General features: G+C 38.9%; 1 protein-coding gene across 1 annotated transcript; it reads right to left on the bottom strand.

Annotated features, from left to right (window-relative positions):
• Window positions 1-3686: 3686 nt before the first annotated feature.
• Window positions 3687-21423, bottom strand: LOC127649157 (zinc transporter ZIP13-like). Its single transcript, XM_052134130.1, has 9 exons — window positions 19063-21423; window positions 13841-13948; window positions 12843-12976; window positions 10569-10697; window positions 10224-10313; window positions 6814-6864; window positions 6447-6579; window positions 6076-6175; window positions 3687-4890 (listed from the first exon to the last, which is right to left on the bottom strand). The coding sequence occupies exons 1-9, from the start codon at window positions 19466-19468 to the stop codon at window positions 4815-4817; spliced, it is 1227 nt and encodes a 408-aa protein (XP_051990090.1). The 5' UTR covers window positions 19469-21423; the 3' UTR covers window positions 3687-4814.
• Between the last annotated feature and the right edge of the window lie 1797 nt (window positions 21424-23220).

The following is a 23220-nucleotide window of genomic DNA, read 5'->3' as shown; positions in this document are numbered from 1 at the left end:
TAACCTTAACTCCATCCTCCACTTTTTTTATTGAGGGTATATTGTCGTTCAGTCTTCCACTTGTTTTGAGATCCTTCAATTATTTGGATTTCATCAATATTTTGGCCACATTTCAGAGTCTCTCTTCCAATCAAAGTAATCACCACAACACTTACAAGAGGAAAAAAATAACTGAAATCACTTCAGCTCACCAGCAAAAGGTTATTTTGTCTAAGGTTTTAAAGTACCTGCACTTTTTCCACTTCAAGCACCGAGCAAAACTACACTGAGCAAGGTAAATCTGTTTTAGTTTCTAAATTGACAAGGTAATATGCACATTTAGAATTTCTAATTTTTTTTTTAGACTGTATTGGTGTAAATATAATTTTTTATCTTACATAATGAAGTCACTTTTCAGCAGTATACAGAAGAGAGACGATTTTGTTAGCGTAGAAAGTCATTAAATAAACCATTGAATGCACAAAAAAAATAATACTTTCACTAATGTCATCATTGAATTCTCCCTTGTTCATATTACGCAACAAATTCATGTAACTGTAACGTTTCTGGCAGGCAATGACACATAAGCAGACAATGATATGACAAACCCAGGTGCAGTTTATTTACATAAGTGAAATCTAACAACTATAATCCAAACATGAAATCAAAAACCAAAGTAACATAAACAACTTGACTTTGATATGACTGAACCACAACACAACATTACATCAACAACACTCGACAAAGAAAAATGGCAAACAAGAGGGCTTAAATACATGATATGGGGGAACATAAACCAATGAACAAACAGAACTCTAAACAAGATAATTAAACAATAAACCAATGAAAACAAGACACATGAATATGGAGGGAAAACAGGACACCACATGACTAGGGAAACTAGATTTTCAAAATAAGATGAAAAACAGGAACCAACAGAATAAACATGACAGTAATCAAGTAAACTTAAATTAACAGAGTTGTTTAAATGCTTTCAAGCTTTACCTAAATTATTTGTATTTGGACAACTTGAATATTTTTTGTTTAGTAAACTGAAACTAGGCAGGTGATTTATAATTCCCAGCATGCTTAGCATGGCACTTGATATTGAGAGAAAATGAAAACGTCTTAGACTTTGTGTAAGATGAATGTAAATGGGGAGACTTGTAGTGTTCAATGTTTGATTGTTATTGAGATTTAGAAGAGCTTTTGTTTCATTTGAGTTTTGGGATTTACCATCATAGGGAAAGTGGAGCTTGAGCTTAGGTTGAGAATGCTCTGTATTGCTCTACTCATTGAACATTGCTATGATAAATCACAATATATTGTTTCCCATTTAGCCTGCTAGTGTTCACTGCACTAGCCAGATATCCATGGAAATAGATTTGAATTAATTAATCATAAGTACAATCTTTTTGGGTTCAGTCAATTCAGTTCTCTAGGTTTTCTCTAGGTTTCTTGAAGTATTTAAGTTAAGGTAACATGATAATATCTTGGAGTAAGACAAATATCCAATCCTTTAATGTGGAAAAGACTAAAAATATGTTTATAAACCTCAGAAGATCGCAGCCCACCCACACCTCTTTGCACATTGAAGGTTCAGTGGTGGAATTGGTGCAGTTTCAAGTTTCTGGGCATACATATCACCTCAAACTTTTCTTGGACTCGAACACTTCTATACTGAAAAAAGCACAAAAACAACTCTATTTCTTGAGGAGACTGAAAAGAGCTGGATTTTCACCCCCAGTCCTTCTCAGGTTCTAGAAGTATGCCACTGAGATCCTGGCATGCTGCTTTAGCATCTGGAATGTGTACTGCCTCAGAGCAAACTGGCCTACAGCATGACGTGAAGACTGTCCAGTCCTTCACTGGTACAACACTGACTTCCATCCAGGACATCTACAGCAGGCGGTGTGTCAGGAGGGCACACTCCATCATTAGGGACTCCTCACCTTTTTCACATCATCTTCACACTTTTGCCTTCTGGAAGGTGGTATTGAAGTCTGTCAACCAAGACAACTGGACTAAGGATTAGCTTTTCCCCTCAGGCTGTCAGGTTACTGAATAGCCTGAGGTAGCTATGGTTAACCTACTGATTTCTACCACAACATAACTGCTGGAATTGCTTGAAGTCATGTGAATTACACATAATGTCTATTGTCTTTATGCTTTCTTTTTTATTATCTCTTGCAATATATTACTAGTATTGGTGTATTTATTAGTACAGTCATATTTATTTGTCCTGTTCCCCCACCCAGTATGCCATTTGCACATTTGTTCTCCATATGCCATTGCACTTCTTAATAGTTGCTGTCCATTAAGTTACTACTTTCACCACTACTTCAATAGTTATACTGAATGTGCCTCCTGAGTGTTGTATGTATGTGTGTGTCATACACCGTGACCCTTAGTGTAATTATGCTATAAATGTGGTTAATGAAGGCATTTATAGTGTTCCCATAATTCAAATCGCTTAATAAGAAAACATACTAAATGTTTTTTTGAAAATGTAAAAACATTTTTTTTTGTGAGGGTTGGTTTTAGGGGTAGGGATCATGGCCCACATAATGGGAAAATAAATCAGCCAAGACCTCAGAAAAAAAACTGTGGACCTCCACAAGTCTGGTTTATTCTTGGGTGCTTTTCCAAATGCCTGAAGGTACCACATTCATCTGTACAAACAAACGTACACAAGTATAAACAACATGGGACCATGCAGCCATCATGGGGATGCATTCGGTCTCCTAGAGATGAACGTAGTTTGGTGCAAAAAGGGCAAATCCATCCCAGAACTACAACAAAGGACCTTGTGAAGATGCTGGAGGAAACAGGTAGACAAGTATCTATATCCACAGTAAAACAAGTCCTATATTGACATAACCTGAAAGGCTACTCAGCATGGAAGAAGCCACTGCTCAAAAACTGTCTAAAAAACCAGACTACAGTTAGCAACTGAATATGGGGACATATATCTTTGGAGAAATGTCCTCTGGTCTAATGAAACAAATATTTAACTGTTTGGTCAGAATGCCATTGTTATGTTTGGAGGAAAAAGGGTGAGGATTGCAAGCCTAAGAACACCATCCCTACCATGAAGCATGGGGGTGGCAGAATCATGTTGTGGGGGTACTTTGCTGCAAGAGGGACTGGTGCACTTCACAAAATAGATGGCATCATGAGGAAGGAAAATTATGTGGATATACTGAAAGCAAAATCTCAAATCATCAGCCATGAAGTTAATGCTTGGTTGCAAATTGTTCTTCCAAGCATACCTCCAATGTTGTAGTAAAATGGCTTAAGGACAAAAAGTCAAGGTATTGGAGTGGCCATCACAAAGCCCTGACCTCAATCTGATAAAAGATTTGTGGGCAGAACTGAAAAAGCATGTCCGAGCAAGGAGTCCAAAAAACCTGACACAGTTACACCAGTTCTGTCTGGAGGAATGGGCCAAAATTCCAGCAACTTATTGTGAGAAGCTTGTGGAAGGTTACCAAAAATGTTTGACCCAAGTTAAACAATTTAAAGGCAATGATACCAAATACTAACAAAGTGTATGTAAACTAAATTGTGAGATTAAATAAATTTGGCTAAGGTGTATGTAAACCTCTGACTTCAACTGTATATTCAGACAAACAACAGACTTTAATAAATTTAGACATTTAAATCAAACATTTACATTTCTTTATTTCAACTATAACAATGGGAGGACTTTAAAGTTAGAAATTTTTCTTTCAACATTTATGTTTAACAGAATAAATATAAATATGATCTCTATTAAAATATTTACATTCCAGCAAGACTGCTCTGACCTGCCAAGTGACGAATTCAGAACATTCTTTTCATTTCATATACAAAACCATTTTGAAATGGCACCAACGTCAGTTTAGAAAAATAACTGTCTGCTTATGAATCCACTTATCTTTTTTGGTCAGGTCTAATCTGATTCACTCAAAACTAAATTGCAATGATAGAACCACAATGAACTCTACAGAAAATCACTAAAACAAGCAATGTAGTGGTTATCAACATAACCAATAACAAAAAGACTAAATACTGTAGGAAAAGAAAGAAATGGTTGAATAATACAAGAAAAAATGCCTGTTAAGAGTGTGTTCACTGATGGAAGTGCAAAACAAATATGCAGTCATCTAAAAACCTTAGTGTCCCAGCTTGAGGAAATCAAGTATTCTATGTGCATTTTACACATGCAAGGCAATAATCTTCTTTATTAATGGTGACCATTAAAATCTTACTATGTACGTATATGTAGCCTGTGTATTGTGACATGACCTCTGTGAACATCTTATTACAGGATTAAGTGTGCTCAATTAATGGTTTAAAATAGCATGTGTAAGCGGCACATTCATTTGATATGTAATTCAAGCAAATTATACATATTTAGACGTGACCTACTGACAGTGTAGAGGCTTTTGTCTGATTATCAAAACATATTTTGCCAACTGTAACAAGTTCTTTATATTGAGCATAAGTCAACCATACAAAGCATGTTAACATACACACATATAATGGCAGCAACAAGCAAATCTGTTTGAGCAACCACTGTTATTGCCATTGCAACACCGTTGATATTTCTGAGCACCTTTTGTACAAACCGGTTTTCCCATATATTGGAGCTTGTGCCAGTAAGGCCTCATGGGTTCACTTCTGATTGTCTTTCATTGATCTTCCCTCACATGGTCTTTGGGGTGACAAAAATATCTGTAATTATTTAAAGCTTAAACAATGGAGTGAATTGTCCATAAATATTTCAGAAATATAGATGGCACTGTAATTCTGAATGAATGTCTCTCAATAAAAGCAGTGTTCGCCTGTGGCTAGTCAATAATGATAGAGAGGAGAGCCATGACTGCTATCCCACAAAATAACAGCAGAACCTGCAGAAAGGAGTTCCTGTGGGAACATTGGACACAATTATGTACATCATGTTGATTTAATACTTACATTTATGAGGTTATTTTACATGAAACATTATGAAAGAAAACGTACAAGGGTAATCCAAAGTAGAAAAAAAAAGAAAAACCGTTGTACTTTATGTATTCACCCATTTTCAGGCCAAGGACCCCTTTGTGAGTAGAGAGACTTTTTTAGCTGGTCAGGCTGGTCTTAGCTTGTCAAAAAGACCTGCTAAAAAGTGTTCAAACCCCCTCTGAAACTAGCTAACTGACCGTCTGTCTAGGCTGGGCGACCAGCTAAACCAGCCAACCAGCATAGGCTGGTTTTACCTGGTCTTTTCAGCAGGGACAGCAGGGATCTGCAACAACTGTGCACGAATTGACATTTTTAATTTCCACTGTTAATCCCTGTGCCAAATCTCCTCCAAACAGAAAGAAAAAGACATACAAACAGACAGACCCCGTCCATGCAGAATAAAACAACTTTTTATAAAGGTTACTAAAATGGAGCCTTCATCTCATGTGAGTGATCGATTTCATACATACATTTCAAGTTCATTTAATTGAGTAAAAATTTGTAATGAGGAAAACAAAATCACCATCTTGTATGTGTGGAACGTTAAGGACCGTGTATGCCAGCTGATAATCTCAGCGGTAACTTTTTATTTACACCAGGCAAGTATGCCATTGTTCTGAAAGCAAAAAGCAACTAATAAAAAAAAATAAATAATAATAAAAAAAAAAAAAAAAAAAACTGTAGGCTGTCATCTGCTCAACCACACAGTTCGAACAATGCAAAGCAGACATGTTTTACTCACACGACCCTCCACTGCTGAACCTGATGTGTGTGTTGCGCATTGAGTGGCGGTCATGTGAAGGGTTTGTCCAGGCTCCGCAATTCTACTGACTAGCACTGTTTAGTCACACAAGGACTTCAACATGTGGATAGACTAAAATTTATACTTCTTTCTCTTTCTCTCTCGCTCTCTCAGTCACTCGCGTGGTAGTGAGTGACTATTACACATGCCAATGGTGGATCAAGCAATAATTTGCAGACCCCCTGCGGTACCACCGCGGGTCCCCTGTTGAAGACCCCTGTACTAGAGTATCAATTGCCATGTTTAATGGTTAAATGTACTGTGCAATGTTAGTCTTCAGGAGTGACACATTGGGGACACATTACCTTAGATTGGTCTCTTCTAACAGATCAGGTACTACATTGACCAAGGCAATGTAGAGAAAGCCACCTGAGGTGAAGGGCAGGATCCAGGTAGTGGCATTCTCTATTGAGAGGGATAAGCAGAATGAATAGAGAAGAATACATTTGATAAGGTGCTCACAACAGGGCTCAATATGTTTAAAAGTAAAATATTCAGCTATTTTTGCAAATTAATGTCAAACACTTTTGCTAGAAAAATTGGCACTGGCGCAAAACATTAGTAATTGTATTTTTTGATTTCCCAACCCACTCTACCTGATGCTTCCAAAGCTTATTCATGAAAAAGGAAAAGCTCAAAAATATAGTCCGAGTCAAAGATGACTGGGGTGTCTTACCTGCCCCATGTTGTGTTTGGAAGCAAAGAGCAAAGCAAGCGCCCAGCACTCCTCCCAGTGCTGTAGAGAGTTGCAAACGTGCGGCTTTCCAACGATCAAATCCTGCACGCAGCAGAATGGCAAAATCTCCCAACTTTCATAAAGACAGAAGTGAAGTACATGTGCATAGCAACAGGAAGTGGTACAGTGCTTTTTAAAGTACACAAGATGCACAATTTCTGTCGGGAGAATATTCGACAGCAAGTATAGTAAACCTGCAAATCTTTAAATGAGTAAGTAATCATTCAATCAGTCTAGTTTTGCATCACTTGAATAAATTATCTACTCGTAACTCAGGAGCACTTGAGGAAGAGAATGAGAAACATACCTCATGAGGGATTTCATGAAGCAGAATAGCAAGTGTTGTTAAGAAACCAACCTGTCGAGGGAGGGTAAAGTGCTTTATTGCAAATCACTGTAAACTTCTCAGTCTGAATATACTAACATTTTAGTACACCTCTGTTTACTATAATCTATGGTAGGGCAGTGAGACCACATTAGGTTTCAAAATCCAGACCAAGTTTGACTTGGTCTATATGTTTAACTGAAATGTCAACAAAAGCTACAGGAGAGGTAGAGAAAACAGTAAAATGGCACAAATCTCTACTAATACACTCTGTTGCATTTCTGCAGCCAAATATGCATGTCCAGACCAGTGAGATTATGTGTATAAGTGTGATTGTATGTGTAAGCATGGTGGTTTCTATTGCATCCAGACCATTTCCTCTCAAAGTCCCACCCCACACATGCTGAGAGAGCCTTATGCTTCTCCACCTGGGCTTCAACTTCAGAAACCCATATAAATACTGCTGCACTATAAATATAATGACACATTATAGGAACATCACTAGATCTCTTTTAGCAATGGAATTCTTACTATCTGGAATAACATTTAAGTGTTTTAATTTTAACACCTAAAAGTCGGCAAATACTTTTTTTGCACTTACACAAACTCCTATATGTGACCAAAAAAAAAAAGAAACATGTCACTGTAGTGTTGTGGGGCACTTGACAATTTTAATAAAGGAGAAAAGACAGCCTAATCTGAGTTTCTGTCATCTCGAACCAGTCTGGCCATTCTCTGTTGACCTCTCTCTTCAACGTTACCTCAGATAACCACTCAATTGTGGTGAGAAGAATAGCATCTCAGAAAGCTACTCTGAGATGCGGTTTGGCGATGTTTTGGTGGCACGAGGGGGACCTACACAATATTAGGCTGGTGGTTTTAATGTTTTGGCTGATCGGTGTGTAATATATATATATATATATATATATATTTCTGCTGTCGATTTAACATGTTAATTAAGTGCGATTAATTTGCTTAAAAATCATGCGTTCAAAATTGTTTACGTAATTAATCGCAATGCCTCTGGACCATAATAAGGAAGATTCCTGAGAAATGCAAGCTTATAGTACCACCCGTTTACTCCAGAGGGCAGTATGTGAAACGCACAGTTTATACAGTGAATAAAACAACCATCCAGCAGACAAAACACCACAAACATGCATTACGTTCTTGCGTTCAAAACACTTGGTGCGCAAATTCGAACTCAAGATCCATCTCAAGATGTGTTCCAAGTATTAAACTATATTTAACTTGACACAGTGACCTAAAATGTTATGTTTATGACAACGCACCAGAGACGCTACACAAGCATGTCTGACCAGGTGTACGTTGACGGGTCCTTAAACAAGCTCTCATAATAAATCTCGAACTGATTGACAAATTCACTTGTGTAATGGATTGCTGTGAACTGTGTGCCAATGATTGGCTTATGTTTCATAATATGGTAGTAAACAATACATTGTATTCTAAAGCCGCTTTTTGTATCGTCTTATCAATGATTTACTCATCTGCCACAAGAATGTAATGCATTTTAATTATCAGAATATATATATGGGCTGTCAATCGATTAAAATTTGTATTCAAATTAATTACATGATGTTCCAATTAATTAATCGTGATTAATCACATTTAATCGCATATACAAATATTTGCTGAGAAAACCCCTCATATAACAATAATTCAACATGGAATGATGAAATAATTATACATAGTTATCTTTCAATATGAAAAAAAAGAATAATATATATATATATATATAAATAAAACGCACACACAGGCAGCCAAAAGTTTGGAATAATGTACAGATTTTGCTCTTATGGAAAGTGGCATTCAACTGATCACTGATGTATAGTCAGGAACAAAATAAAGTTAAACATTTGAAAAACTGCAATTTGAAAATAATTGTTCAGAACTTAATCTACTTGAAAGAGTTCCCATCAAAAAATCCTCCACGTGCAGCAATGGCAGCTTCTTGGCATTCCAGCTGTCAGTTTGTCCAGATACTCAGGTGACATTTCACCCCACACTTCCTGTAACACTTGCCAGAGATGTGGATGTCTTGTCAGGCACTTCTCACAGTCTAGCAGATCCCACAAAAGCTCAATGGGGTTAAGATCCATAACACTCTTTTCCAATTATCATGTCCAATGTCGGTGTTTCTTTGCCCACTCTCACCTTTTCTTTTCATTTTTCTGTTTCAAAAGAGGCTTTTTCTTTGCAATTCTTCCCATAAGGCCTGCACCCCTGAGTCTTCTCTTTACTGTTGTACATGAAACTGGTGTTGAACAGGTAGAATTCAATGAAGCTGTCAGCTGAGGACATGTGAGGCGTCTATTTCTCAAACTAGAGACTCTGATGTATTTATCCTCTTGTTTAGTACATCTGGTCTTTCACATCTCTTTCTGTCCTTGTTAGAGTCAGTTGTCCTTTGTGTTTGAAGTTTGTAGTGTACACCTTTGAATTAAATCTTCATTTTGTTTGGCAATTTCAAGCATTGTATAGCCTTCATTCCTCAAAACAATGATTGACTGATGAGTTTATAGAGAAAGCCTTTTCTTTTTGTTTTCTGTTTCAAAAGTGGCTTTGCAATTATTCCCATAAGGCTGCACCCCTGAGTCTTCTCTTTACTGTTGTACATGAAACTGGTGTTGAGCAGGTAGAATTCAATGAAGCTGTCAGCTGAGGACATGTGAGGCGTCTATTTCTCAAACTAGAGACTCTGATGTACTTATCCTCTTGTTTAGTTGAACATCTGGTCTTTCACATCTCTTTCTGTCCTTGTTAGAGCCAGTTTTCATTTGTCTTTGAAGACTGTAGTGAACACCTTTGTATGAAAACTTTTTTGGCATTTTCAAGCACTGTATAGCCTTCATTCCTCAAAACAACTATTGACTGATGAGTGTCTAGAGAAAGCGGTTTCTTTTTTGTAATTTTTGACCTAATATTGTTGTTAAGACATGCCAGTCTATTGCATAATGTGGCAACTCAAACACAAAGACAATGTTAAGCTTCATTTAATGAACCAAATAGCTTTCAATTGTATTTGATATAATGGAAAGTGATTTTCTAGCACCAAATTAGCAATTTATCATGATTACTCAAGGATAAGTTGTTGGAGTGATGGCTGCTGGAAATGGGGCCTGTCTAGATTTGATAAAAAATTACTTTCAAATAGTGATGGTGCTGTTTTTTACATCAGTCCCGACTATACTTTGTGATCAGTTTTTGTTACTTTGGTGAATTAAAGTACCAATTTCCTTCCAAAACAGCTAAATCTGAACATTATTCCAAACTTTTAGCCACCACGGTGTATGAATTAAATATATACACTGTGTAGCAGTACAAATTAAGTCTGTATCATTTGATGAGGTATGACCTTTGCTTGTGCTTACCTTTCGGCTAACTAGGAAGCTTCCAGCCACTGCCAGGCCATGAGTAAAGTTATCAATGCAGTTAGCGAGAAGGTTTAGATAAACAATCGTCTGAAGAAGAAACAAATTAAATACATAGAAATGGGAGAAAACAAGTAAAATAAAAGATCTATGGAATCCACTTTAATTAGATCCTACTCATTACCATTTCCATCTTAGATTACAAATGTTAAAATTGCATGCTTGTTCGCACTGAAATTACGAATGTTGTATCCCAGATTATTATGTACTTGTCTCTAATGATAACAGAGGTCTTCTACTGTGCTCATCTAAACATTGGCATGATTAGTGCATGCTCCATCTTACCTTTATTTTCTTTGGCTCCGTGTAATGGCTGATGTCAGTCTTTGGCTTGCAGTCAGAGTTGTTGTTTGAGCAGATGCCATTTGTTTGTGGGGACACAGAAAACTCGCTGCTTAAATCTGTACAAGAGGACTGGGAGTCAAGGAGAAGAACAGTAAATAAACCATCCTAACAAATATGGGTACACTACATAGCACAGATACAAGATACAAGAGCCACAGTTGACTGTTAAATCTCACTGACAGTCTCACTCATCAGCAGACAAATATGCAAAGTTACAGTAATAGTTCACCCAAAAATGAAAATTCTCTCATCATTTCCTCACCCTCATGCCTCTCAGATGTGTATGACTTTCTTTCTTCAGCAGAACACAAACATTTTTAGAAGAATGTCTCAGCTCTGTAAGTCCTCACAATGCAAGTAAATGGGTACAAAATGTTGAAGCTTCAAAAAGCACATAAAGGCAACATAAAAGTAATCCATATGACTCCAGTGCTTAAATCTTCAGAAGTGATACGATAGGTGTTGGTGTAAAACAGATCAATATTTAAAGTCCAATTATTCTCCTCCATGCCCAGTAGGTGGCAATATGCATGAAGAATGCAAATTGCCAAAAACAAAAGAAGAATGAGAAAGTGAAAGTATAGATTGGTAGTAAAAAAAGGACATAATTACTGATCTGTTTCTTACCCACTCCTATAAAATTGCTTCTGAAGACATGGATTTAATCACTGGAGTTTTATGGAATACTTTAATGATACTTTTAAGCATACTTGGAGCTTCAAATTTTTGGACACATTCACTTGCAATGTATGGACCTACATAGCTGAAATATATTTCTAAATATCTTTATGGTGACCCACGTTTATGGTTGTAATGAAAAATGATTTAAGCCAAGTTTCTAAAAAGAGCATTAGATCCCACAAACGACATAAAATCTAAGCTGGAAAAAGCATGGGAGTTTTATTTCTCCAACTCATTCAGAACTTCACATTCAGTATTTCTGCCTCTAAATTCCAGAAATACTTTCCACAGAAAAAAATTATAACAGAAAATAGGGCCTGTGTCACAATATTTTCCAAGCCAAAAATTGCTGAAAAAAGCAGACTGTGTGAAAAGAATCATTCTCTGTAGCATTGGAGTCTCATTTTTGATTGTCTAAAATAAAAGAACAGACGTTTCCCTGTTCTAGCCCACAGACTGTAAGGTCTCTCAGCTGTGGTTTGTGAGCACCTTGGCTGACTTCTGTGGCTTGTCTGTCTGCAGAAGGAATGCTGGTGGCAGCTGCTTTCTGCTAGATACTATTTCTAGCTACCCAAACAGAGCTGGGGGTATTAATCATACTCCCAGGTCTCCCATAGGCAATGCAAAAGACACAGACATGGGTGCTCACAAACTTGTATTTTCCTCAGAATTGAGTTTGACAAGTGGAACAAGTTGCTGAGTGTGAGAGTCTTGGACTGCATTATACTGAAAGGGGCCCACAATACAGGGGTTTAGAGTTCCTCTTAAATGCCAGGAAAGGTATTTGAATAGTGAGTCGTAGTGTTTTGTATATGCATCTGACAAACAGTGTTTCAAGCTGCATGACTTGTGTGCCTTTACAATATTGCAACAACATAAATTATTCGGTCAAGACCATTTCCTCTGCATGTTCACCAAAACATAATTAGTTTTAATCTACAGGTTTAAACAATAATAAAACCATCTAGTGACAGCTAATGTTGGTTAGAATTAGAGCTGTAAAGAAACTCAGACTCATGCTTGTCCTTTAGAGAGAGAGAAAGAGAGAGAGAAAAAAGAGAGGAATACAATTTTCCATAATGTTTTGACAGAAGATGTAACTACTATTAAAAAGATTAAGTTTCAGAACTTAACTTCCTCCTCACTGCAAAAAGAGCATTTGACAGTGTGGCAGTTTAATGACAAAGTAACTGACTGTGATTCTTTTGAGTGAATAATTCAACTATATACAGCATCACTTTGGCTCCACCATGAGGTTCAGAGATGCTGTGTTTCACTCAGGTGGGATGATATGCACTCAAACAGTGCTGAAATAAGAAACATATGCCAATATTACAGTTTAAACTGCATTAAAGGCTAAAAAGTAGCTGAATGAGCTGAAGATGTGGGGGTTATGAAATGAATGGACTTTGATTAAACCAACTTTACCAATGAGATCCCTAATAACATGGTAGATTTAGTCACATTCATGGTATGGAATATCACCTGTGCCTTACACTGTAGGCAGAGGGCAAAAGCACATTCAAAACTTACTTTGGTACTTTGGTGGACAGCTTTGCTTTCTGAATTGCTGTCTTCATCAGGGAGCATCTTCTCCAAGATCAGGAAGGACAGCAGACCAACGATCACCCACAAGCCCTGCATATGGTAGTGTCTGTGGGACCCATCTATTCAGCATTCAAAACCAAACAAGCAGACACAGAAAAAAAGAGAAGATCATTTTTATTTTTCTAATATAAAGAAATCAATATAAAAAGTGAAAAAACAAACAAACCTAGCAAAGCCCGGACTTAAAAATAATGTACCGACCAATCTACCTTGGCAGAGGTAGTCAGAAGTCTATAGAAATTTGACAGATCATGTGGCAACACGTTGTTACTGGGGCACTTGCTTTATAATAGTTACACAAGATTGTCCTGCACAAAATAATTACAAAATGTTGTATTACGGACTTAATTACTTTGAAAGTTTAAGTGTATAACTTTAAACATTAAACAACATAAAGTAACGTGCCAAGCTATAATAAAATTACAAGGAAGAACGAAACTATACTATCACATTTCGCACTCACACAGGGACAGCGACTCTTAAAAAGCACTAAAAGTGTGTTGCTGCAAAGTGCAGCTTTGGGAAACGCACACGGAAAGGAAAGAACGTTGTAAATTTGCACGTCAACAATGCTCGTAAGACCGAAGATCAAATGTTAGAGAAAAGCAGCCCTGTTCAGTTACATTTTGTTATCAACTGTAATTGCCATCAAATGAGGCTTCACTTTTTTTTAGTTCCCTTACAGTTTCTCAATGTATTTTCTGTTTCACACAAATACTTCAGATTACAGAAGAGAATGTCTAGTAAACCGTTGTCAAGGTGACTTTAATCATTCATGGAGGTAATTTACTCAATCTGACAGTTTCATTCTACATATTTGACAGGGACAGAACAAGCACAGATGAATTGCAAAATCACACACTGCAGATTATGAATAATGCATGAATAGCAGCACATGTTATATATAATGCGAGATATATTACCAGGACTGTAAGTGTAAGCCCAGGCTTCAGGCAGGAGGTGGAGGAACACGTCGCCTAGGAGACCACCAATAGCAAAACTCAGCAGCATCTTCAGCTTCTGACACCCAGCTGTAAATAGAGCAAGAGCATTAGCATAAATTCACAGATTAACAAGATCATGCTTGACATGCAACATTTGGAAGATCTTGTGTTGAGCAAATTGTGCAAATGCATCAGATGTAGAAACCTTCATATACACTACCAGTCAAAATTTTGAAACACTTGACTGAAATGTTTCTCAAGTTCTTAAAAATCTTTTGATCTGAAGGTGTATGCTTAAATGTTTGAAATTTGTTGTGTAGACAAATATAATTGTGCCACCTTAATTTAATTACAAACTAAAATTGTATTTAAATAAAATTACGTTTTTGAAATTGATGACATGGACCAAATAATAACGAAAAGCAGCCTGGGTGATACCTAAAGAAGATGGTTGAGAAAATGTCAAGAGTACATGTCTGCAAATTCTAGGCAAAGGGTGTCTACTTTGAAGATGCTAAAATAGAACACAGTTTTTATTTATTTTGGATTTTGTTTAGTCACAACATAATTCCTATAGTTCCATTTATGTTATTCCATAGTTTTGATGACTAATATTATTCTAAAATGTGAAAAAATTTAAATAAATAAAACAAAGAATGAGTGTTTCAAAACTTTTGAATATGAATCCTCTTTTTAGCAGGTCATTGTTTTTCATTAATCCCAGTTTCTCAAGTTTCATGACTTTAACAATTGAATATTGCAACCATAAAGTGCTACATTAAGTTTGTGGTAATGTAACAGCACTAAAATATCTAGTAATGTCATTATCCACCACTGCTTTGAAAAGCATGTAGTGAGTCTGAGCCTCAATGGGACAGGTCACACTTTAACTGACCATAATTCCAGCTAACAGTCTAACTCTCCTGCCCATGGTGCCCTACATTTGTAAGTTAAAGCAGACATCATCTTAAGCCAGTCAACTTCCTGACTGGGATCCACTGCCAGACTCTGATAAATTTCTGCATGACTGAGATCATCCTAGACAAAGGTTTCAGTGAGCAGCACTGACCTCTGGAAAGGTCTTTAGAGAGCGAACTGTGAACAATATAATTTTAGTGCACACTTTCCCAATGCAATTCTGTTGGTTCTTGAACATCCACTACACGAAGAGTTATTTAGACAAGTCATAACAGGTGGAGATTTATATATGGTTGCTCAACAAATTCTTTCATAGGTCAAACATGTTCACACAGAAAGAAAACTAAGTATTTTTTTAAGTTATTTGAGGCTATTCTCTCTACAAGATTCCTTTATCATATAAATACTTAAACACAGTGGACAATATAGTTCATGTTTATCTTTGTCGTTTAAACTGAATTTGTTTCTCCATGTCCACAATGCAATTGACAAATAAAATGACTATTATTCATGTTTCCATTGTAAGAAAACTATGAGCAAATACATAGGTCAGAATTATCAGGGACTCCTGACTTTCTGCTAATGGCCCTTGTGTCTCATATGTACATCAAACACTGTAGATTCTAGCACAGTTAAGTTATAGGGAGAGTTCACCCAAAAATTTTAATTATCTAATTATTTACTCACACATCTGGTATAGAATGAGGGTATGATCTTCTTTCTTCTGCAGAACACAAATGAAGATTTTAGAATATTTCAGATATGTAAGTCCATAAAATGCAAGTGAATGGGTGCCTACATTTTGAAGCTCCAAAATTAACAAAGGCAGTATAAAATGTAATTCATATGACTCCAGTGGTTAAATCCATATTTTTCTAAAGCAATATAATAGGTGTGGGTGAGAAACATATCAATATAATGTACATTTTTGCATGAAGAATGTTAATCACCAAAAACACAAGAAGAATGTTAAAGTTAAACTGACTGAGCAGGGAGGAACATTTATACTAAAATTGGACATAAATATTTATCTATTTCTCACCCACACCTATCAAATCTCTTCTGAAGATATTGATTTAACCACCGGAGTCCTGTGAATTACTTTTATGCTGACTTATGTGATGTTTGGAGCTTCATAATTTTGGCACCCATTCACTTACATTGTATGGACAAAAAGAGCGGAGACATTTTTATAAAAATCTTAATTTGTGTTCTGCAGAAGAAAGTAAGTCACACACATCTGAGGTGGCATAATGTAAGGGTGAGTAAATGAGGAGAACATTTTCATTTTTGGGTTGACTGTATCTGCCAACTATAATGTTCCTCCAGCTGACTGCAAAAGCATAGTTTGTTGAAGTTATCTTATTTTGAAACCATTCTTGGTAACCTTTTTCAATAAAACAAAATATACACTCACAGAGCACTTTATTAGGAACACTATGATCCTAATATAGTGCTAGACGTGGTCTTCTGCTGTTGTAGCCCATCCGCCTCAAGGTTCGACGTGTTATGCATTCTGAGATGCTATTCTGCTCACTACAATTGTACAGAGTGGTTATCTGTTTTTTTGTTTTAACAGCATGCTAGCTTCTATGGCTATTTCCATAGAGAGAAATGTGTAAGCAATTCTACAAAAGTAAAAAAAAAAATCATAAAAACTCTAAAATTGCATTTGGTTTGATTTTGTTGAACATTTCTTCCAGAGGGCTGACTGAACAAAAAAAAAAGGTTTCTTAAGAGCAGTAGCTACAGTCTAATAAAACATGTTTCAGGGATAATGGATTCTGGCAGAAGGTACATGTTGGTGAATCTTCTAATATTAACTTGTGTCAGCCTGGAGTGACCAATATGACAGCGAGTGTAAACAATCTGGTCACAGCGATTTGAGAAAAGAGAGGAACTTCTTTTGGCAATAAAAGGGCTGATTTCGAGTGGTTATCTGAGTTACCGTAGACTTTGTCAGCTCGTTAGTCAGGGCTGCGTTTCCCAAAAGAATAATTGAAAATGACCATCCCTACTTTAAATTTGCTTTATCTGTGTCTGGTAAATTACTCAAAGCTGGAAAGGCATTCCAACAGGAGAACTGGGCAAAAGTGGTAAAGGGACAGTCCCACTGAGAACTTGACGTAAAAGGAGGAAGTGCCCCAACAGCCTGCCTTAACCTTGGCGACCCCGTGGCCTCATGCAAGGATTGCTATTTTGAATTTGCATGCCCAACACATCATTTAAATTAATTTAATACTGTTCAGGACACTCTAAGGAGTCATTTAAGGGCTAAACTTCTGACGCATGGAGTCACGTGACCAAACACCATGATATCGACTTCAGTATCTATGGGCACAGCGCCAACAAAGGTTGCCTCTGGTAAGAAACCTGTTTGGTTGTTTAATTTTCACACCATATCAGAGCAAGCACAGGGTAAACAACAAATATATACCATTTACAAAGCTATATAAGACAATTGAGATTAATACAAGATCATTTGAATATACATTCAGGCGATAGCTTTCTAAATATTTCCATTAAGATGTCTCTGAATAAAATAATTGTCTGATAGTTTCAAAGGTGATACAGTTCAGTAGGATGTGTTTGATAGTCAAAGGGGTTTGACAGGAAGGCTTAATAGGGGATATTCACCAATCAACAAAAACCCATGCATGAGTCTTGAATAACCCAGATGGCACCTAGTGAACAACTTGATCATGCCTAATGTTGAAGTTTGAAGAGAATGCAGGAATACAATAGGAGTGCATCCTATAGCTTTCTATGCAGCAAAGTGCATTTACTCCTAAAATGATGTTAGGACCACTCAACATGTTTGGCAGACATGGGACAATGGTAATCATAACAAAGATTCAGAATTTAATAATGCCAAATTTTATTTTAGCATGGTTGGCAGTGATTTGATAATACTGGCCATGACTTATTAATTCAGCTTTATAGAAAATCAGCTGTAATGTCTATAAAGTCTCAAAAACATATTTTTTTGTGTGTGTGCGATTTTTTTTATTAGGTGCTACTAGTTACAAATCCAAACGGAAATGGAAAATGCACACAGCAGTCACTCAGGGGGATTTTATTATTTATTAAGTTTTAATGCCATGTCAGCAACTAGGCTATTCACATGGCAAACAAGGGTTCGTCAATACATATTTGCAATATTTGATAAGACACTTTAAGTTTATACAAGATAAGAACTGTAAAATCTGTTCAGATGATACTTTAAAAAAAATATCTATTAAACAAGTCTCTGTATAAAAGCATTTTCTGATAGTTCTAAAAGTTTTACAATTCAGCAGAATGTGCTTGATGGTCATAGGGGTTTGGCAAGGTATACATATGGGATGATCTTCACCAGTCAGTAAAAACGCATGAGTTAGTCATGAATGGCCCAGTCGTCATCTGGTAAACACCATTTGGTCATGCCTAGATTAAACATTTTGAGTGTAATTTCTTTGGATCCTGGGGTTTATTTCGAATAATTGATTGCGGTCACACTCATTCCATTCTGATTACCACTTATTGGTGATATGTGAGTTTATTAATGGCCTGAGGTCAGAGGGTGGTATCAGACATTCTGAGATCTCCAAGTTTAATGCCCCTTTTGGAGCTGTATCTGCTTTTTCCATTTCCTGCAAGACCAATATGTCCCGGCACCCAACAGAGGACAATGTTGAAGTTCTTCTTCTGTAATCAATGTATTTTAGTCAGGATGTTTATGATAATGGGGAGATCATTCTCCATGGATTCAAGTGCATGAAGGCAAGATTTTGAGTCTGTAGCGATTAAAAAGTTTCATCCTCTGCCCTCAGGGGGATATAATAAACAGGAAGCTGTAGAAAGACCTGCATTTCTCTCAAAGCATGTTCTCTCCAGCTTGTATGAATAACAAACACATGTCTGTTGTCACACTAGGCCTGATGTGTGACCAGAAGTGAACATGTCAACAATCATCTCAGATTTTCCATTCTGCTCACATGCCATCCCCTTAAATAAAAAAGTGTTTCTTGAGCAATCCAGTCATGGATGACCTACAAGGGGGAAAAAAAAGACTAACAGTATTTCCGCCACTTCTAAAGAACAAAGAAAAGACAAAAAAAATGACTGATCCCTGCTATTAGCCTGTACTGTGATACTACCATGAATAGGAGTATGATTCACTGTATTTGTATCAGATTCAATCGTAACACAATGTTACTTGTTAACCTGATCCTAGACCAACTGTTACAAAACAAGCAGGGTCACACTACAACCACAAGTATGCTGGGACAAGTATGACTTACCCTCAGTTTTCAAGGTTGTCCCAGCTTCAATGGGTATCACTAAGATTGGAAATATGCCACTGAGCCCGATGGCAAACGATCCAAAGAGGGAGCAGAACCAAACATCTATGTTGTCTATGGAGAACAGCTCATCAAGGTACCAGAGATCTAGAAGGTCCTTAGCGCTCCATGGGCCAGGCCCTGCAGCTGCAGTCTTTGTCTGGGCTACAGCAGTCTGAGCCATCATCTTCCCACCGAAGGATGGGGTGGAGGTGACAACCAGTAGGGCAGCGCCAACAACAAGCATGGCAAATGCCCAAATGAGCCACTTGAGTCTGGCATTCATCAGCTCAGACCTCCACCAAGAACTTGGGAGGAACATGTAGGGTTCTGCAAGGAAGAAAGGAGCCTTCAAACAAAATTTCATGAGGTTGAAAAAGATTAGTTGAGCAATTCATTTGAATAAGGTTTGGTACTTGGTACTACCAGCTCAAAAATAAAATGGACCAACTCAACTGGACCCCCCAATCAGACTGCCACCGTGGAAGATTGCTAAGGACCCCCGGACCCCTGGTTAAGAATGTTTACGAGTAATTGATTCATCAGGTACCCGTTTAGCATTAACTATTCGACTAGTAAAAACACCAATATTGCAATTTGATTTTCCTTTGTGCCTTTACCTGCTGTGGGCAACAATGAAACTGCTTCTCTCACCTACATTTTACATTGACTGAAGCTGTGGATGCATGGCATTGTTAAAGTAATAGTTCATCCAAACAGACAAGTCTGTCATTATTTAAATCAAGTGTATCTCTTCAGAAGACTTTAAATGGTTGTTTTTATAACTACAAACTTATTCAAAATGTCCATCCCTATTCAAGACCACATAATAATCATACATTCAGACAGTCAGTCACTGCATACACAACACAAAACATACCTTTTAGCTCCTCAGTGCCAACACAGGGGACATCATTTCCATTTAAATGGAAAGATGATAGCTTGTTCTAACAAATAAGATCACAAGAGTCACACAATCTGTTCCAAGGCCTAATAATTAGGCCAAATCAGTACAGCTGTATCAGCGACACTCCTGCAGCTCGTCTTCATAGATAAACTAAACCTTACAAAAATCTAGAGTTCTGGCAATCTTCCTGCAAATTAGCCACTCATTATTTTCATATGAAAATTAGTTGCGATTTGCCGAAATTGATTGACATAATTTTTCAGCTCTTCGCTGGTAGTGGTGGACCTGCAGCAAACCTTTGTCAACCTGGCAAACCTGTTGCAACAATGAAGAGTTTGCCAGCTAATTTCCATGGGAAAATAATGAGCGGCAAATCTGTAGCAAGTTTGCCACAGGGGGTTGCCAGAACTTTAAAAATTTTTGAGCAAAGACCTAAATAAAAGAGCTAACATTGTCTTTATTGCACATACGTAAATAATACAACATAGCAAACAGTTTAACAGTTACTTCAATTATTAGCCTATAATTTGTAATTTAAGTGCCAACTATTAAAACTAACGTAGTTTGCGTTTAAATGATTTCCCAGTGATAGTCTGTTACAAACGAATAAAATGCTGTACAATCATTAGGCTAATTGGCAAACAATCACTGTCTGTGGGACCTGCATGTTTGAGCAGAGATGAGGGAGCGTAAAGTTTCCTGACAAATTCCAGACCGCAGGGCTTAAAAAGTAGTTTAACTCCTGCCCTGCCACTTTGCAAAATTAATAAAAACAGCAAAAGGGCCAGATTGCAAACCAATAGCGTTGGATATGTCATTTATTTGTGACTTTACATACAATGTGTATACGACATAAACTCACAAAACCTTTCAAAATGCTACGTTGTTGCGTTAATATTTTCTTTAAAAACAGCGCTGCAAGAAAACTGCCTCTATACAAAGTTGCGTGCCTTACCAAAATCAGCGCCAAACGCAGAAATACAGCAATAAACGTAAAACTATTTTGTCTTACCCAGCTGAAATTCCTCCAGTTTTTACTCCGGCTTGACCCTGCTATCCAGTCGTTACTGAGTTCAGTTGAGGAGCACTGCAGCAGCAGACTTCTTCTTTGGGCTTTAACGACAGCTTGCATCCTAAATGTTGCACGTCTGCCATCTTCTGCAGTTATTTAACTCCTGTAATGTCCACTATGTCATATTTTCCTAACACTCCTGTTCTTATTATAAAGTTGCAAAGCATCTTCTGCCTTGTCCACTACCACCACACTCCAGTATACTCTTTACCTCTGTTCCTGTTGGTCCTAATCATTTCATTTCTTCCATCATGTCCTTTCTCTTTGCTTCAAATGCAACTAACAAGATGCTCTACTGTTCCCCTTCTGTCGCTCTCTCCACGTTGTGTCAGAGAAGCGACACTAGGGGTCTCTCTTGAGCGCCGATATTCACCTCTGAACTATGAAAAAAGGCCAATGAGATTTAGCAACCAGTATTTGCATGTCCCGCCCCCGGACATACGGGTATAGCGGCGCAAATACGGGAGTTCATTCATAAAATTTCTTCGGAGCTGATGGTCGTGTCTGCAACTGCTGCATGTACACACGGAGTCCCTGCTATCCCTCTGCTGCATGCTGTTGGATTCTATAGCGCACAACAGTGGCTTTCTCCTGTTGCACGGCTGTGCACTTCCTGCCCCTGGGCGCTTCGACAGCGCAGATCAAAGATCTCTCATGAGTTTTTTTCATAAAAGAGTGATTTTATTTAAAAGAGTAATTTCCTCTAAAAGAGCAAATCCCAGCGGCGTTGAACGTCCTTTTAAGGACGCGTCTTTATAAAGAGAAAAAAAGTGTTTTTTCTGGATGCGGTAGAGTGCTGTCCGCTTCAGACAGCCACAGGCGTTGTCTCGTGTGTCTGGGTAGCGATCACACCGAGGCTGCGTTTGTGGATGGTTCATGTTCTCACTGCGAGAACATGACCATGACAACATTGCGGTCGCGGCTTGCTTCCCGTCCGTGCTCGAGGCGGCGGCGACTCACCTCACAGCCAGTCTGCCCACCCTCTTGCGATGGAAGCAGATGAGCTCGCCGCGGCATCGGAGGGCGTGGTATCTGATGCTGAGGACTCCCATGGGCTGCCGCTTTCGGGCCTGCACGCCCAGGCTGAGGCCGACGCACAGATGAGCGACATGCTTACCCGGGCAGCCAACAGCGTGGGTTTGGATTGGAACCCTCCATCCTCCCCACAACCATCACGGCTGGACGACTGGTTCCTGGTGTCTGGGCGCCGCTCACAGCCTCAAACACCCCCCCCCCCGGTTCCGTTTTTCCCGGAAGTGCATGATGAGCTGACGTCTTCGTGGAGAGCACCCCTCTCCACTCGTCACACCACCACAGGCTCGTCCGCCCTCGCCACCCTCGACGGCGGAGCGTGCCACGGGTACGCGGCAATTCCTCAGGTGGATAGGGCGGTTGCAATCCATCTATGCCCCGGAACCCCTACCACCTGGCGAGGTCACCCCGTACTCCCTTCCTGGACCTGTAGAGCAACCTCCTCGCTGACAGCGAAGGCCTACAGCGCCACCGGACGCGCCGCTTCCGCCCTGCATGCCATGGCTCTCATGCAGGTCCACCAAGCCAAGGCACTACGCAACATGCACGGGGGTGGCCCTGATCCCAACACGCTGCAGGAACTGCGCTCAGCGACCGACCTCGCTCTGAGAGCGACGAAGGTCGCAGCACAAGCGCTCGGGCAGGCGATGGCCACGCTAGTGGTCCAGGAACGTCAACTGTGTCTGAACATGGTCGAGATGCGTGAATCTGACAAGACTTGCTTCCTCAACGCCCCTGTCTCCCAGTTTGGCCTCTTCGGCGACACCGTCGAGGACTTTGCCCAGCAGTTCTCCACGGTAAAGAAGTAGACGGAGGCCATCTCTCACATCGTGCCTCTCCACAAGCCTGCTGCCACGGCCCATGCCCCGTCTGCTGGCCGAGGGCGTCCTCCCGCGGCCAGAAGACAAGCTCCTGCTCCGCCTCAACCTGGGCCCAGCTCTCAGCCCCAGTGTCGAGCAAACCGCGGGAAGCGCACGCCCCCTGTCTCACGGACCCCCTCGAGGACCCGGAAGGCTCCCAGGCGCTCCTGAGACAACACACCCAGAGCCCAAGATGTTAGCTCCGGAGGTGGTAAGACCGCTCCGTCCCCCGGTGGAGGGCCGGGAGG

This window comes from Xyrauchen texanus, chromosome 1 (genome assembly GCF_025860055.1).
Source record: "Xyrauchen texanus isolate HMW12.3.18 chromosome 1, RBS_HiC_50CHRs, whole genome shotgun sequence".
In the NCBI taxonomy this organism is placed as follows: domain Eukaryota; kingdom Metazoa; phylum Chordata; class Actinopteri; order Cypriniformes; family Catostomidae; genus Xyrauchen; species Xyrauchen texanus.
The sequence above is the reverse complement of the archived record's forward strand: the minus strand, read 5'-3'. Positions and strand labels throughout refer to the sequence as shown.